The following is an 18,865-nucleotide window of genomic DNA, read 5'->3' as shown; positions in this document are numbered from 1 at the left end:
TAACGTAATACTCCAATGTGACACACTAAAAAACTTAGTGTACTTTTTCTAAACGTAACGTAACACTCCAATATAACACACAAGAAAACTTCTTAGTATATTTCACACTCCAATCAATGTAATCCTTAATGTAACACACAAAAACAATAAAAAATTTCTTACTGTACTTTTTCCAAACATAACACTCACAGTTTGAAATTATATATTTGCCTAAAACTTAGAGCTTCGTTTGGGAAGTGGGTTTGCATTTTGGCTTTTTGACTTTTTGGCTATTTTAGCCTGGAATAGAAAGTCTCGTTTGGGTTAGACTTTTTAAATTTTTTGACTTTTGTAAGAGAAAAAGTGAAATGATTATGATTTTGATGTGACATTTTATGTTTGATTTTTAACATATTTTATCTTTTTATGACTATTTTAGCCTTTTAGCCCCTGACTTTTACATGCCAAACGACGGCTAAGGGGTTTTTGTACTCTTTTTGGAATGGTTTGAAGAATTTCATATTTTTTTTTGAAGTATTACATTGAAATGTTACGTTTAGAAAAAATACACTGAGGCGTTTTTTTGAAGTGTTACATTTGAGTGTTACCATTTGAAATTATACATTTGCCTAAAACTTACTAAGGAGTTTTTGTACTCCTTTTGAAATGTTTAAAGAATCTCACATCTTTTTGGAATGCTTGAAAAATCTCATATTTCTAGTCATTTTTATACTCCTTTTGAAATGTTTTCTAAATAAAAAAGATTTTTATATAAAAATTCATCTCAAATTTAATTTTTATAAATTGTGTATTTTACCTTTCTAACCAAAATAAATAAATAAATGTATAACCATAAATTTAATTTCTAAATGATATATTAAATCTACCTTTTGAAAATCAATGAAACTAATTGGTTTATAAGAAAATCTTTTCCTCGAGATGGGATTTATAGGTAAATTTTTCTAAAATATTGGGTCCTAATTTTTCCGTTGAAAATTTTAAAATGAGATGCAATGCTTAATTAATTTTTTAAAAAAATACCAAAAAAAAAAAATTTATTCACATTTGATCATTCTAATAATATAATTTTTTATTTTTTATTTTATCAATTTAAATTTTTAATTTTTTCAATCTAAACCATATCTTTTTCTATTAAGTAAAATTGATGAAAAAAAATATTTTAATTATTAAATTCAGTGAAAATAGATTAAGAGAATTAAGAATGAATATATTCGTAAATATGTGGGAGTAGCACCAATCGAAGATAAGTTGAGAGAGAATAGATTAAGATGGTTTGGTCATATACCACGGAGACACAATAGTGAAGAGATGTGATACAGTGACGGTAGATGGAAGTGTTAAGGGAAGGGACAAACCTAATTGATGTGGGCAAGTGTAATAAATAAAGATATGAATCTTTATAATTTGACTAAGCAAATAGAGAAGAAGAATTCATATAACTCATCCTATTTAATGGGACCTAAAGACTTGGTTTGATTTGATTATTAAATTCATTCGAAATGAGTAATAAGTAGAGCGTCTTGAATTTAGGAATATGCATCAATCAACTTAAAAGACTCTCAAGTCTAAATTATCTTCAAAACTAAGTGTATTTATTGGCATTTTGATCTCATCTAGAAATTTATTGAACAGGGTGTTGATCTCGATCATATTGGAGACAAGTACTTTGACTTTTACCATATCTTCATGCATTGACTCTATGATCTCTAATGGTGTAGCCATTGTCAAGGATCAATTACTTTAATATCACTTGTTACATACCTTCTTGTTAACAAAATTAACAAAAATAAAAATAAAAATAAAAGAAATAGGAGAGAGAGAGACTCATTTTGAAGGGAGGAAGACCTCTAATTAGTTCACATAGAGGAGAACATGACCTCTTGTTCTTCACAAATGAAGAGTTCTGATAATAGTTTTCATTTTCCACTTTTATTAATAAATATGATTTATATACAAGGAAACTAAAACATATGATCTAAACCCATGATCCTATGTGATAGGATAACTACCCACTAGTTTACTAGCCCATGACCCCTAGCACTAACTAATATCTAATAAATAATAAAATAAAAATAAATAACATTTTTAATAAAATGATGAGTCTAAGGTATTGATCAATAAAACATTAAATAGTTGCATTTTTTTTTTTTTGGTCAATTGCTAGGAAAGTAATTACATGAGGCTTTATTTGGGAAGTTGGTTAATTTTTTAATCTTTTAACTATTTTAGTCTGGGCTAAAAGGCTTCGTTTGGGTTAGGCTTTTTGAATTTTTTTATTTTTGTGAGAGAAAAAACGAAATGATTATGGTTTGAATGTGAAATTTTATCTTATTGACTTTTTAACCTATTTTATCTTGTCGTGGCTATTTTAACATTTTAAACCCAAAAACCTTTTTGCCAAACAAGGGTTATTACGTCAAATTGACTATTAACCCAACAATAACTAAAAAAGCAACAATCACCAAACATAACAACTATCACAATTACATACAACTTATAAACCCAACGTGAGAAGAAATAATCAACTATTGCATACAAACATATAATGGGCATTTAAGAAATGCTTATAGTTGGAGCCAAATAAAACTTGTGTTTGAGTTTGTCATATAATGGGAAAAAATCATTCATATGGGTGTTGCCTTGGTAACCAATTACTCATAGAATTGAAGGCGTCGTAATGGGTTATTCGTTCATAGAGAAGCAAATAACCCATTGAGAAAATACCAATACAACGTTCTGATCACTGTCCATGGAGATAAAAACACCAAGTTCTTCCACCGAATGGCCGCTTGGAGGAAGCAAAGGAATAAAATCAGCATTTTGCAGTTGGAGGAGGGGTCAACAATAACAGAACAAAAAGCCATCCAACAACAATTTGAGGCTCATTTCAAGAATCTTTTCAGCGGAGAACAAGACAACACGAGACCTCCAGAAACTCCCACTCAGTTAGGAATACAAATTTGTGGCGGATGGGTCATGGAGAGCAGCAATTTGTAGTGCAGGAATTACTTGGGTATGTTACAATGCAAGGCACCAGCAAGTAGCGCAGAGATCTACCAAGCTAATCCATCATCCAGCATTAGCAGTGGGGTAAAAGCTTTGCTTTGACGCTATTCAGTGGGCGAGAAGACGTGGTGTGCTCAGCATTATAATATACACTTGACTCCCAACAAATAATTTTGGCCCTAAACAGTAGTTCTGCATCTGATTGGAATGTATCCACTATAATTAATGACATATGATATTGTACTGGGTAGTAGGTATTTTAATGTTCTTATTCTATGTAAAGTTGAACGGTCTGTTGTAAAGTCAGCTCATGATCTGACTAGATGTGTAAACGATTTTCTTACTTTATAAATGTCAATGTTTCATATGTGCTCACAAAAATGGGTTATTTATTCTAAAGTGATGGGCTCAAAATGAGTGCTACTAATAGTCTGCATGATGTTTCTTCGGACTCTCCACTCACCTAAATTACTCCCCGCGTATTTTTCTTTGAGCATCTACGGTAATCCCAACTATACTCTTCCTCCAGTAACCCCCTTTCCCAGCTTCCCCAGCCTGTTCCGCCCCCAGCCTTTTCCCACCTTCAGCACCACCCCCCCAACCCACCTCCCCCTCGTGCTGTGATCTCCTCTCCCTTACCTCCCATCCCAATTTTACCCACTTCCTCTCTGTCTAAGGGAAAGAAGAAGAGGAAGAAGGGATTGCAGAGAGGCAAAAGAGGGTGGTAAGCAGTTGGAAGGTGCCAGGGTGGGTCTGGAGAGTGTGGAGAGGGGTTGGTGATTATAGGCAAGGAGGGTCACCGAAGCTGGGAATGGGAAAGAGAGGGAGGCGAACGGGAGTTGGTGGTGGCGCATAATGGCTGGGATAGGAGTATGGTTAGGGTTTAGGAGGCTAGATGTGGATATAAAATCAGTATTTTGGGATGGGATAAACTAGTAATAAAAAAAAAATGTAGGGGTGGGGGTCCATGAAAACCTGGTGGGGACAAATAACAATACCTGCTCAAAATCCAAGTCAGTCATTATGTACATATTTTCTATATGGATTTAATATTTATATATCACCACTCTTTGCTATAATTTACAGCTGATAAGCATTCAATCAAGAGATAAGAAAGCAAACTACACAACTGTACACAAATTTTCAGCTCAAAATTCCCAATCCTTCATGTTTGAGTTGAATAGTGTTAAAAACAAACACTCAACTGTCACCACCTGTTAGATCATGCACTGGAAGCAAAAATATAATAAATCAAAAGATTAAGAATGCAAAGTTCATCGCTATGCAATACATAGGCTATGCAAAATCAAGGTATGATATGTAAGTTGATTGATGCCAGTAATTCATTACATGATCTTTACACCACAGCATATTCAAGCTTGATGGTATCAACAAGCAAAGACTTTGTTCAGTTCAGGAAAAACTGTAATCTGACCTACCTGACGAAAAACATCAACCCAGGAAGTGAGAAAGATTACAACTTCAAGCAGCCAAGGGCTACATCCAAAAATAAAAGCTGTATACAACCTAATTGCAACCAAGACACCCAAAAAAAAAAAAAAAAAAAAAAAAATTTCCCCAACTTCACAGTTCATATCCACAGAATTGGAAGGGCAGAGCAAAAATATTAATTTTTGCGGCTTCGATTAGGTGATGAGGGCTGGTTCTGTGGAACCAGACGAGGAACCAGAGACTTCACCTGCCACATTCTTGAGTTTCAGAGATGCTGACTCACCAGAAGATCTGGATTCTGACACGGAATCAATGTCGAAAGTGTCCGGAAGATTTTCAGAAGAATCGCCTGTGCAGAGCTGTTAAAAAATAAAAAATAAAAATTTCTTAAGATGTGAATTTATACTGACTAATCCATCTTCCTTTAGGTTGTGTTTGAGTTTATGAGTTTGAAATGAAAGGATTTGGCACTATTCATTCAAGGAGAATAGCTCAAATTCAGATTTAGTAGTTTAGAAATTGATTTTAAGGAATTTGAGAGTTTTGTTGGCATAACCGGTGTAAAATAGTTAACTGAAATCCTTCAACGCTAATGGTCCTAATAAAATACTTCTCTTCAATTTCTATTTTATCTTCCCCTTCAGTTTCTCAACCCACCATAGTAGCTAAATCTCCTATATTTCTACAAAATTAAACCTTCAATCCCTTCATTTGAAATCCATCCATTGCCCAAAATTTCCAGTATGTTTAAGTAGAGCTTTCTAAAAATTGCTCCAAAATATTCGAAATCTATCCATCGCCCAAAACTTACAATATATATATATAATTTTTTTTGGCAACAAGAAAAGAATCTTTTGAAAATGACGACATCTTGGACTTTTAATAATAGCATTTCTATAAGATAATTGTTTCTACTACAAATATAATCAAAGAGAATAATATAGTGCTTCCAAACATAATTTCGGGACATAATTATATAATGCTTGGTGTGATGAATCCTCATCAACTCATCTACAAAGCAGGCATTACATGTCTTTTCCTATAATCACTTATTAGTGACATTCAAGCATGTTTCACACATGTTGCAGAGTCGTAAATATTTTTCAAAATAGATTTGAATATCCAAAAACTCCGCCGAGATTGTTAACAACTCCGCCAGTCCCAAGCCCGGGTTAAAGAGGAGGGTTGTGTGTTAGGTAACCGACAGCTAACACGTAAAAAAACCACTCAGATCCCTTATGACAATGAATCCTACTTTGAATCATTTAAATGCTAGGTCGTTCCCCTCACATGACACGTTGCGCTTGCCTCCGGGTGTTTCAAAAAGTGAGCTAGGAGCGCCACATCGACACTTGGGTGCAGTGAAAAATAGGCAAAAGTTCCCGCGTTTCTTTTGGCGAGCACGGGTAAAAAAGCTAGTCCAAAACTATAAATTTAGGGTAGCCACTTGGAACATAGGAACCTTAACTGGTAAGACGATAGAATTGGTAGCTTGCGTACAAGAAACTAAGTGGACGGATGAGAAAGTTAGAGAAATTGAGAATACCAGTTTTAAACTCTATTATAGTGGTAAGGATAGACGCAAGAATAGGGTAGAAATCATAATTGCCAAGGGTCTTGTGGAGAATATAGTGGCGGTCACTAAGAAAGGGGATAGGATTATGCTAATTAAACTAGTTATTGGAGGGAATATTGTGAACGTTATTAACGCATACGCCCCTGAAGTAGGATTAGATGATCAGACTAAGAGGGATTTTTGGGAGCAAATGGATGAGATCTTACAGGAAATACCCGTAGAAGAAAAACTGGTTATAGGTGGAGATTTTAATGGCCATGTGGGCATAAATAAACTAGGCTATGAAAGGGTGCATGGTGGATACGGTTTTGGTGACAGAAATGAGGCTAGAGAGAGTATCTTGGATTTTGCGTTGGCTTTTGACCTAGCGGTGAGCAATACTATGTATAAAAAGAGGGAGGAGCATTTGATAGAAAAGTGAACCGTCTAAAATGTAATGATTGTAAGGTGATTCCTGGAGAGAGCCTAGCCTCTCAACATATGATTTTGATACTAGATTTATGTTTTAGAGGGCAATACAAAGCTAAAAATGATGATGGGCGTCGTAGGACGAGATGGTGTGACCTAAAAGGGAATAAACTAGAATTATTTAAGAATCGAATGGATAAGGAAGGTGCTTGAGACTTGGAAGATGATGCTAACACTATGTGGAACTCGATGGCCAATTAAATGAGAAGAATCTCAAGGGAAGTGCTTGGAGAGTCGAAAGGAATGAGACCTAGCTTTAGGGAAACTTGGTGGTGGAGGGAAGAGGTTCAAGCGGTAGTTAAGGCAAAAAAATAGTGCTTTAAAAAATGGCAGAAGAATAGAACTGAGGAAAACCTTAAGAGCTATAGATTGGCTAATAAGAAGGTCAAGAAAGTAGTGAGAGAGGCTAAGTTGAAAGCTTATGATGACCTATATACTAGACTAGATAGTAAGGAGGGAGAGAAGAGGGTATACAAGCTTGCAAAGATACGCGAGAGGAAAACAAGAGATTTTAATCAAGTTAAGTGCATTAAGAGCGAGGATTCTAAGATATTGATGAAGGATGAAGAGATTAAAGAAAGATGGAAGAATTATTTTGAGAAACTATTAAATGAGGAACATAGAGGTACGACAATAGGGGAAAAAATAGCCAATAGTACAATAAACCAAGACTATAGGTTCTATCACAGGATTAAGAACTTTGAAGTGGAGATTGCACTTAAGAAGATGAAATCAAATAAGGCTTTAGGACCCGATGATATTCCTATTGATGCTTGGAAGTGTTTGGGTAAAAAAGGAGTTGCTTGGTTGACTAGGTTGTTTAGCAAAATTTTGTTGACTAAGAACATGCCAGATGAGTGGAGGAAGAGTATTTTAGTGCCAATCTACAAGAATAAAAGTGATGTCCAAAATTGCAACAACTATAGAGGAATCAAGCTAATGTGTCATATAATAAAAGTGTGGGTGAGGGTGATAGAACGTCGATTGCGAAATATAACAGAAGTGTCAGAGAATCAATTTGGGTTTATGTCTGGCAGGTCAACAATAGAAGCGATCTATCTTTTGAGGAAAGTAATAGAAAAGTATAAAGAAAAGAAAAGAAAAGAAAAGAAAAGAAACGAAACATTCATATGGTGCTTATCGACTTTGAGAAAACATATGATAGAGTACTCCGAGATATAATATAGTGGGTGTTAGAAAAAAAAAAAGGTGACAAAATGTTACATTGATGTGATTAGGGACATGTATGAAGGGGTTGTAACCACTATTAGATCGCCAGCTATAGAGATTAATGAATTTCTTATCACTGTAGGGTTACACCAAGGATCTACATTAAGTCATTATCTTTTTATTTTAGTTATGGATGAGTTGACGATAAATATTCAGGATGATGTGCCATGGTGTATGCTTTTTGCAGACGATTTTGTGCTAGAAGAGCAGATTAGAGAAGGAGTTAACACAAAGTTGGAGATTTGGAGAAAAGCTCTTAAATCTAAAAGATTCTGGATAAGCAGAACTAAGACAGAGTACGTGGAGTGTAAATTTAGTAACAGTAACAATGAAAACAGATGAGAAGTGAAGATTGAGAATCAAAAACTATCTAAGAGTGAATATTTTCATTATTTAGAGTCGATTATCACAACATCGGGGGAGATTGATACAAATGTGGCCCATAGGATTAAGGCGGGATGGTGTAAGTAAAGAAGTGCATCTGGAGTATTGTGCGATAAACGAATACCCACTAGACTAAAAAGGTAAGTTCTATAGAACGGCTATTAGACTAGCAATGTTATATGGGATGGAGTGTTGGGCAATCAAGAAACAATATGTAGAAAAGATGCGTGTGGCTGAGATGAGGATGCTAAGGTGGATGTGTGGTAAGACTAGACAAGACAAAATTAGGAATGAGTGTATTCAGGAATTGGTAGGAATAGCACCAATAAAAGATAAGTTGAGAAAAAATCGATTGAGATGGTTTGGTCATATTCAATGGAAACCAACAGAGGCAATAGTGAAGAGATGTGATGTTGTAACTGTAGATGGAAGTGTTAGGGGACGGGGTAGGCCTAGATTAACGTTGACTAGTGTTGTAAATAGAGATATGAATCTACTTAATTTGACTAATGAAATGGCCTTTGATAGAGCCGCGTGAAGAAGAAGGATTCATGTAGCCGACCCCATTTGAGGGGACTTAAGACTTGGTTTGGTTGGTTAGTTGGTTTGTAGATTTGAATATCCAAAATTTGAAGAACTCTAAAACTTGGCCAAAATTTTGTCAGTATAGAATAATTACATTTGTCCTAAAGATTTCACATGCAATATGCAGAATATTGTAGGGTGATCAACAAGCAAACATAATTTGACATCTAGTGACTATAAGGATTCTTCCTTGAATTTGTTGCCAATCAAAGCCATTGTGACACTCCACCATATCACCTCCTATATCCACCGACGCTATTATCAATAGAACAAATCGACAAGACAGAACCAATACAAAACAGCCTTTGCCAATGAATAGGATAAATCAACTACAATAAAGCACAAACAACATATAACATGCTGCGTGTAATATAAAGGGGAAATAACTTGACAGTGGTGCCAGTAATGATAATTAATTACCAAAAGGTGTAAAACATTATAAATATTAATAATTAAATTATAAAATAGAGATAAAATAAAGATCTGCCACTAAACAAGGTTTTCTGGTGATTGAGGATGAACAAACTACACAATTGGAAATATGTATAAACAACAATATTGCATTGAAATCAAGATAACACCATTACCGTAACAAATACTGTAGACCAAAAACAACCAATTTTAATTACTGCCAACAGAAATTGAACTGAAATAGATAATATCACAGATAGATGGTGTCTCAAGTTGTATAGACCCTCTTAGTTCATCTAATCACCGATCAAAGCACACTGAACACAGCATGAAAGGCATTGGTGTCATCTCAAACTAGAAAGGGAGAAAGGATCCAGGTCTCTTAGTTTATGTTTCCATTTATAAAAGATTCCTTTCCCTAATATTATTTTCCCATCAATTTTCATTTGACTATGCAAAAAGTTGAATGCGCCAGATGTGATTTCTTCAATGTTCTGCCTCGTTTGGGAACATGCTTTTTTAGTAACTTTTTGGCTAAAATATGATATAAAAAAACTAGTATGTTTGTGATGACTTTTTGGCTTTTTACGAAAAGATGTGCAAAAAGTACAGAGAAAAAGGAATCTTTGACTTTTTGGTATAGGTTGTTGGCTTTTTGGCTTTTTTAGTAATTTTTTGACTTTTTGACTAAAAAAGCCACTTGCCAAATGAGGTTATATCAGTACCATCATAAAAATGAAAAAAAATATATATATATATTTATAATAGTAATATAAGAAGTTATAGTAGTAGTGGTCCATTTCAGATAGTGCATATAAACAGGCCCCCCAGAAATATGCACATTTCAATTTCCAGCAAAATCCATGATTGAAAGTTGACAACTCCATGATTTAACAGGTAATATAATTTACCTCAAGTTGGTTCAACATATCAACCGCAGCTTCCAAGTCTCCATTATTTGCCACGTAGACATCAGAAAGGGACTCCTCAGATAAACCAGGAAATATCATCTGAAGATATGCCAAATCCATGTCAAATTCTTCATCCATCATCTGTTTTTCTGTCATCTCTTTCGTATTTTGTGATGATGAACCATAAGAGCCATGGACAGAGTTTGCCTTCCATGTGTAATCCTCAAGAGTCAGGGTACAATGTCCAACATAGTTTTGAGAAGCTTTGCTTTGGTGCTGGTTCTGTGTTGTATCCTCAGAATGAGGCCCTGACCAGTCAGTCTCATTGCCACTCTTATAACCTTTTGCTGTCAATGAGTAGTCATTGTTTGAATCAGATGAACCTCTTCTTGAAAGTGGTATGTATGACGCTGCATATGGATTCAAGGAAGATGTTCCTGTCTTCATTGGCTCAGTTCATAAAGAGACCACTGTCAAAACACCTCAAAAACAGAAAAGAGCACATTAGCAGATACAACATGTCATGTATAATATATATAAACTTCAAAACTTCATGCAAATAATAAAGGGGTTGCAGGTTTGAATACGAGGGCAGCCACTTTGTGCAAATAATAACAAATTTTAGGTCTGCCCAATCTATCCCTCCTAGCCCCCCACATCCAATGGGACTAAACTGGGTGTACCATTTTAAAACTGCAAACATTTTAAAACTGCAAACATTTAATATGCTTAAAATTATTTTTTGCAAGTTAAATGACTAGCTTCTTAGATAAAATCTGGTACAGCTGCATAACAAATTAAAGGACAGTTTTACCTTTCATATCGATGAGTGCCAGCCACAAGGGGAAAAAAATATATATCAAAAATGTACTAACAGGAAAAAAATTAAGGGCTTGTTTGGTTTGTTTTTTAGAAAAATTTTTGGAAAAATTCTCTACAAACAAATTTTCAAGAGTAATCAAACCAAACAAATTTTTTCAAAAAAAATCTCAAAATTTTGTTTGGTTACCTACTTTCCAAATCACTCTCTCTCTCTCATACACATCAAATCAATCACTTTTTTTAATACTCTCTCCCCAAAACAATTTTCCAAAACTATTTCTGAAAAAGGCAAACCAAACAAGTTTTAGTACTTTTTATCTCAAAAATTACTCTACAAACACAAACCAAACACACTCTAAATTAATGACATGCGTAATACATTTTTCAGTGGAATTTCCAAAGTGGCACCGTTACTTGAACTCATGATTAATTGAACAGTTCAACTAGCATTGTGTAACCTCAACCACAGCCAATGGAGATTTGCTGAAGGGCATATTACAGACATATTTGGCTAAGTAGAGCCATCGAAGCTCATGCAGCTCATGCATAATAAATAAATTCCCGACTGTACATAGAAAACCCATTTCATAGTCATTTTCTTGCCATTGAATTGTTAGACAATCCACATGTCAACTGATAAACAACAAAATTTGTGATCCAAAACAAGTACAAGCTCCACACATATACCCACACAAAAAAAAACGTAATATAAACTTTTATCATAATCTTGGCCTAATAACCTTGAGTTTATGGTTTCAAGTCTCGGGACAACCACTTTGTGCACTATGCCAAAGGTTAGGTGTGTACCCAAGCTTTCTCCTCCTAAACACACATTAATATGTATTAATTGAGCATTGTTTTTTTATAAACTTTTATCATAGTAAAATCTTGAAATATAACAATCAAACGACACAGGAATCAAGATTAAGAAAAGATAAAGATAAAGAATCCCTACCCTTAGCTACAATTACTCTTAATTATGGAATGCCATAAAGAATTTCACTTAATAGGGAATCTCCACAACTTTTCAAGGAGAGCAATAATCCTTGTCATAAAGTTTCCTACAACAAGTTCCCTTTGTGTTTAGGGAGAAAAACCACCACCCAATTCACCAAGTTGACCCTTTTTCCCTTCATCCATGCCTTCCCACAAGGATTCCGTTATTATTTTATCAATTTTATTTTCTATCCCAATCGGAATCTTAAACAAAGACAAATAATAAATTGGAATGCTACACAAAACTTATTGCACAAAAGTATACCTACCTTAGTTGCACGAAGCGGGAGCGGGAGCGGGAGCGGGAGCAGAAGCGGAAGCGGGAGCGTGGAATCGTAGACATTTCAAGAATCGTTAGTTGAGAGCGTTTGTATATAGTTTAAATAATATATAAAAATATATTGTAAGATAATATTTTTTTATGGGACTATACATGTTATAAATAAATAAGAAGTATAAAAAATTATATGTTAAAATATTCTAATTATATACTTTTATTAGAATTTTTTTAATTTATTCTAAAATATTTTTATTACTTTTTTTATCTATTTATTCTAAAATACTTTTGTTAAAAATTATTTGTTTTACGTTATTTTCTTATAAAAATAGCATAATAACATTAATTCAATAAATATAATATATAAATAAATACACATAAATTTATAAAGATAATATATATATATATAAATTAAAACAAATATATATATATAATTTATAAAGCTTATATATAATATATAAATAAAAACATATATATATATATACATATATAAGTATAATTTATAAAAACAAAAACAAAAATATATATACATAATATGTATTACATATATATATATATATCTTTAATCTGAGAAGAGAAGATCAAAGAGAGAGAGAAGTTGTGAACCACTTGCAAAGAGAGAGAGAGACATCGCGCGCAGACCAGCGAAGAGGAGAGAGAAGTCGCGATGGCCTGTGTGCGACTTGCGAAGACCAGCAAAGAGAGAGACGTCACAGAGACCAGTGAAGACGAGAGAGAAGTCACGATGGCCTATGTGCGACTCATGAAGACCAGCGAGGAGGAAGGGAGAAGTCTGCGATGACCTGTGAAGGTCTTGCGATGACCCACGATGGAACTCCGACTAAGAAGACGACAGATTCATGATCAGATTCGTGTTTCTCTAGCATCAAAATCGCGATTCTTCAACGAATTTGAGTTAGAAGCGCAGAATCGCGCTTCTGAGGAAGAATCGTGAGCAGCATGAACGATTCCTGCTATTAAGATACCTACCAAACCAAACCAAGCCTTGTCTTAAGTCCCCACAAAAGTATACCTACATTCTCTAGAAAAAAAAGCTATTTTATTTTTTGTTAAGCTTTAAAAAATAACAAGGTATGAGGTTAAGAGGCATAATAAAAACTGTCATAAAAAGCTTTTATATGGAGGGCTACCCTATGTTGCCTAATCCGTAACATTATGACCCAAACATACTCAAGCATAGGCTACGTTACACGGACGCGGGTATGGGTGCGAGTATCGGGTACAGGTGCATATCTAGGAGTCGGACACCTTAAAACTGAAAATGGAGGGTACAGGGATATGGATCCAAATTTTGATATGGGTACAGTGATACGGTAAATAGTTATTTTTTAAAAATATTTATTAAATTACCATATTAAAAACTTGACCAAATAAGATTTAATTAATTAAATACAACATAAAAATATTTTTAAATAAAGTCATTATCTTTATAAAGTCATTATTTTAACAGTAATGGGGGTGAGAGAGAGAGAGAGTCATTATCTTTAAATAAAAGTAGTGGAGTAGTGGTGTGATATTGATTAAGGAACAAAAAAAAAAAAATTAGTCAAAGAGGCTTTATCTGTTAAAAAGAGGAGAGAGAGATAGAGAAGACAAATCTACATATAGGGAGAGAAGACAATCTACATGTAGGGAGAGAAGACAGATCGAGAGAGAGAGAGAGAGAGACAAAAGAACATAAGATCGACACGGGTATGGGTAAGGAAGATGAGATCGAGATCGCACTTCAACTTCGACTTCGCACTTTGAACTCGATCATGTCAAGCAAGCACTTCAGGTCTCATGCTTACTCAATCATGCTTGATGTATCCACTTTCTTACTGCCGTATCCCGACCGAATTCCATACCCGTACTTGTGTCGTGTCGTGTCGCGTCGACATGGGTACTCTACCCTAAACCGGCAATTCCATGTAACATAGAGCATGGGAATACCCTTTTGTGAGCTGTGACAAACTCTATTCAGAACCTAATTCAAGATTACAAATACCTTCGGCACACATAAACCCAATCGACGAATGAAAACAAAAGTTCATATACAGAATCTCATAAAGAAAAATTATCAATAACAACGTTAGCCCAAAGAATAGCAAAACCATGCAGAGCCACCCAGACATGCATATAAAGATATCCATATAAATCAATTTAGAGTACAGAATTCAGGACCAATTTTTACCTCAAAAAATTAACCAGGTCACACAGGTTAATCCAGAGTCCAGAAGATCAACTAAATATTCTTGAACAAATGAAAAGTTCATAAACAAACAGATCAAATATACATCAAACACTTGATTACCATACGTAATATATTTTTGCTGTAATGGGAAAGTTGATCTTGGTATAATTGCAATAAAAAACTGTATAGTAATCAATATAATATTAATCTAATTCAATGTGTATGTCTGTATAAATATACATACATATACAAAACACACGCAAAAAAAATACATACATATGTACAGGCACACTAATACAGATTGAAAGTCACCAAACCATACACAGTGATTCAAACCAAACGATCTTCGGAGACGCAATTTTGAGTATGTGTATATAACTAAACAATTGATTGATTGAGGAAACCTAGTTTCATTTTCTGATAAAATCAATCGGATTTACGCTCAAATTATCAACGCTGATCTTGACATTTTCGTTTCAAGAAATGAGAGTCAATTTCGCCATAACAACAATCGATACAGATATACGAAACAAAAACAAAGAGAGAGAATTATAGAGAGAGAGAGAGATGATCACCGCAGAGATGAATATGGGATCAAAACTCACATGTAGGAAAATGAGGATTGATTGGTGATGAGAACCTCTGAAAACCCTAATTTCTCGATCGCTCGAGTCCGAAGGAAGCTCCTCGCTAACACTCTCTCTCTCTCTCTCTATTCTTTTTCTCTCTCTCTGAAGCAAGAAAGTGATGCAACCGAAAAAGGCAAAGGGACCTGGATTTTAACATGACATATTTTATGTAAATTACATTGACACCCCCTTAAACCTTTAAAATTACACTGACACCCCCTTAAACCTTTAAAATTACATTGACACCCCTCTATTCTCTGAAAACAACATTTGGTTCCTATTTTCAAGATTCACCTCAGAAAATTAAAAAAAAAAAATTTCATATTTTTTTTTGTTTTCACTGAAATTTTAAAATATTCTAAGTAACTTTTTTTAATTTTTAACATAAATACACTTAAAAAATATAATATTTATGAAAACAATCTTTAAAAAATTCAGTAAATACCAAAAATATTAAAAAATACAAAAATTCAATATATTTTTAAATTTTTGTGTATTTATTGATTTTTTTAAATATTGTTATACAAATATTTTACTTTTTAAATACATCTAAGTAAGTTACATCTAAAAAATAAAAAAAAAAATTACTTCAAATTTTAAAAATATTTACTAAAAACATAAAATTTTAAAAATTAAAAAAAAACTCAATTTTCAAAAAATTAAATCTAAAAAAATAAAACCAAACACAATCCTTATTTTGTATTTTTCAGATAACAAAATCCCCCTTTTCAATAATGTTTTACACAATCATACATATAGTGTTTATAAATTATTTACATTTTTAATAATATAAATAACAACAATAAAAAAATTATTATCCAACTAACCTAAGAAAATTATAATTCTTTGTCATAATTATAAAAAAGAAAATTCTATTTACACTACATAATAAACTCCTTACGCCCATTTACTTTTTACATCATTCTCAAAAATTTGAAATTTTAATTTATTCCCATTACACCTACAATAATACCAATCTTCTTAAATCCAAACCCTAACCCCACTCTCGATCACCACCTTCACCACCACCACCACCACCACCACCATCATTATCGCCTCTGGCAGTCATCCCAGTACCTCCCTACCAGTGATCGCCCTCCTACAACCTCCGACTACCACAACCCCCATTCCTCTTCCCTCCTCTTTTTTTCTTCTTCTTCTTCTTCTTCTTCTTCTTCTTCTTCTTCTGCTTCTTTTCTTATTCTTCTAGATTTAGATTCTCTCTTTCTCCCTCTGAAATCTAGGTTTTCTCATTTTCTTCTTCTTATTTTTTGTCTTCTTCTAGATCTGCTCTCTCTCTCTCTCTCTCTCTCTCTTACAGGCGATGGAAGTGGGCGAAAAGGCTGAGTAGTGATGGCGATAGTAAGATGAATTGCCAGTAGGGAAGGGGGAGAAGAATAAAAGCGCAAATCAAAAGCCAAAACCCAAAAACAACAACAACGGCAAGGTAATCGACAAAACAACTTGTTTCTAAATTTGTTACCAAACCCTAATTCCAATTTTGAAACTTAAAATCCAAGCATGAACCTGTCAATTCTTCATCTTCCAAAGCCCTAACCGATGAGCCGAAGATCAACGAACTCAATCTCCCCAAGCAAGAAGTCATTCGCCACCTCCGATTGCTCAAACAATCGGTTACGTTGTTTGGGTTAGATGATAAGGCGAGACTCGATTGATTGAAGTACGTGTTGAAGGGTAGGTTGTTTGAGGTTGATGATAGTGATATGACTGAAAATGATGAAAAGATGTGGTTGGCGGTGGGAAATGGAGTTGATGGTGGAGAAGAAGGGCTAAAGGTTAGTAGTCGGAGGTGGCAAAGTCGCCGAGATGGAAGAAGGAGTCACCGGCGGCATTAACAGTCGTGGTCATCGATGGAGATTGTGAGAAAAATGTTGGTGGGCTAGAAATTAGGGTTTTGAGGAATTTTTTGATAATTTTGAATGAAGATAAAATTATAATATAAAAAATGGGTATTTTTTCATAAATCTATTTTCATTCCATTTAATTTACATTATTTTCTTATGTTCCAATAAGTCCTATGGGTGACATAATTATCAAAATACCCCTAATAATATTCACATTTACAGTATGAATATTTCATGATGTAAATGTTACGTGAATATTCACATGTCAACATGAATATTCATACCGTAAAATATGAATGTTCACATCATTAAATTGCTAACCGTTCAAAAAATATTTATAAGGGTAGAAATATCCATAATATACCTTAAATATGAGAATTAGGATTTGATATATCAAATGTTCAAATAATAAGATTTATTGAAATACAAAAATATCTTATGAACTAATTGAGATATAAACACATGAAAAATAAATTTTTTAATAAATCTCCCTATAAAAAAAAGAAAATTATGAGCGTAAAAGAGATAAAAAGGTGGTACAAGTAGAAAAAATATTGGAATGCATGTTATGTCATTTTGTATTCAAGAAAGGACAAATACTCAATAAATTCTACTTTCTCAAAGAAAAAATAATAAAGTCTTATCAATTTTCTACTTGAACAATTCAGTCCTATATTTAATAATTTATTCCAAAATAGTTCAAAACTAAAATAATAGGGAAAAATTTATTTTATTTCCCTATGATATGACTTAATAACACTTTATTCTACTGTCTTTTAAAAATAGTCATATATCCCTAAGACCTCGTTTGTTTTGGGAGATAAAGGTGAGATTGAGATTGAGATAGAGGTGAGACCTACTATATATTGTGTTTGTTTTGGGAGATAGAGAGGGAATTCATAATGTCATAAGATTAGAATGGGCCTTGGTGTTGGGATTGAGATGGAGGGGTGGAGATGGTATTCGGAAATTAGTCCTATGGGATTAGGCTTTTTTATTTTTTATTTTTTTTATTTACATGTTGGGCATTTTTTTTATTTAACATTAATGTTTAATGTTTTTGTATTTTTTGTTAATTAAAAATTATAATTTTATTTGTTTTAATATTTTATATTTCTTTTATAGAGTAATAATTTAATAATCCCCACATTAACAACTACAATCAAAACAAACCCAATTTTATTTAATCCCTCACTATCAATCCCTTGCATTCTACATCTGAAAACAAACAGGGCCTATGTAATTTTGTATTAAAATACAAGCTTAACACCATTAATGTTAACAATAAAAAGACAACTAGACTCTTTTTATGGCTTATTCTTCTATTTTTAGTTGTCTTTGTAAATAAATAAATAAATTTACCTCCATGACTAAGAAAAAAAATTAAAAACATAACACAAAACTGACTTAAGAAACTAGAGTTTCCTAAATACTTTTTTTAATAAACTTAAATTTTTTTATTATTTTATGATTTAATTTAATAAATATATATGTACATGTTTAATTTAAAATATTATTAAATAATAAATTGAGTTAAAAATTAAAAATTAGATTAAGGTACTTTTATGATTTAATTTGTGTTATACATATATATATATATATATATATACGTGTGTGTATTATGCATATGTTTTATTTAAAATGTTATTAAATAAAAAATTGGGTTAAAAATTAAAAATTATATTAACGTAGTTTGATGATTAATTTTTATAATAATAAATTAAAGTATTTAGGTTAATTTAATTATATATAATATGTATATTTAATTTAAAATATTATTAAATAAGTAATCTATATTATGTATTGTAACAAATGGACTTTTCGTGCGGAGCTTTGTGGGAGCTCCAAAACTTCCGACTAAAATTTTGAATTAAAAAATAATTTAAAAAAATGCTATTGGCTAATATATTAATATAATAATTATAAAAATACTAATTATTCCATGATTTATGTTTTTTAAAAGGGAAATTAAAAGAAACTCTTTCCTATTTTGTGCAAACCTAGTATCTCTTGCAAAATATTTTGGCAAGATGGTTAGAACCCATCTTCAAGCTTTTAA

At 32.9% G+C, this 18,865-nt stretch overlaps 1 protein-coding gene across 6 annotated transcripts; it reads right to left on the bottom strand.

Moving 5' to 3' along the window:
- Positions 1–4,303: 4,303 nt before the first annotated feature.
- CID6 (CTC-interacting domain 6) lies at positions 4,304–16,923 on the bottom strand. 6 transcript variants are annotated; one of them, XM_082894720.1, is made up of 4 exons: positions 16,469–16,850; positions 14,918–15,084; positions 10,024–10,493; positions 4,304–4,817 (listed from the first exon to the last, which is right to left on the bottom strand). In XM_082894720.1, the coding sequence occupies exons 3-4, from the start codon at positions 10,468–10,470 to the stop codon at positions 4,653–4,655; spliced, it is 612 nt and encodes a 203-aa protein (XP_082750846.1). In that variant the 5' UTR covers positions 10,471–10,493; positions 14,918–15,084; positions 16,469–16,850; the 3' UTR covers positions 4,304–4,652. The 6 variants fall into 6 exon arrangements, with proteins under 6 accessions (XP_082750846.1, XP_028093266.2, XP_082750847.1 ...); XM_028237465.2 differs by lacking the exon at positions 14,918–15,084 and having other exon boundaries at positions 16,469–16,923; XM_082894721.1 differs by lacking the exon at positions 14,918–15,084 and having other exon boundaries at positions 10,024–10,505.
- Positions 16,924–18,865: the final 1,942 nt, after the last annotated feature.

The sequence above is a fragment of the Camellia sinensis genome, chromosome 11, assembly GCF_055761805.1.
Source record: "Camellia sinensis isolate YWXY chromosome 11, ASM5576180v1, whole genome shotgun sequence".
Classification (NCBI taxonomy): domain Eukaryota; kingdom Viridiplantae; phylum Streptophyta; class Magnoliopsida; order Ericales; family Theaceae; genus Camellia; species Camellia sinensis.
The sequence above is the reverse complement of the archived record's forward strand: the minus strand, read 5'-3'. Positions and strand labels throughout refer to the sequence as shown.

Coding starts and splice junctions, on each gene's coding strand:
- CID6 (XM_028237465.2), bottom strand. CDS start 10,470: ATGAAGACAGGAACATCTTCCTTGAATCCATATGCAGCGTCATACATA. Junction 4,818..10,023: donor ATATGTTGAACCAACTTGAG/GTAAATTATATT, acceptor ATTTTTTAACAG/CTCTGCACAGGCGATTCTTC.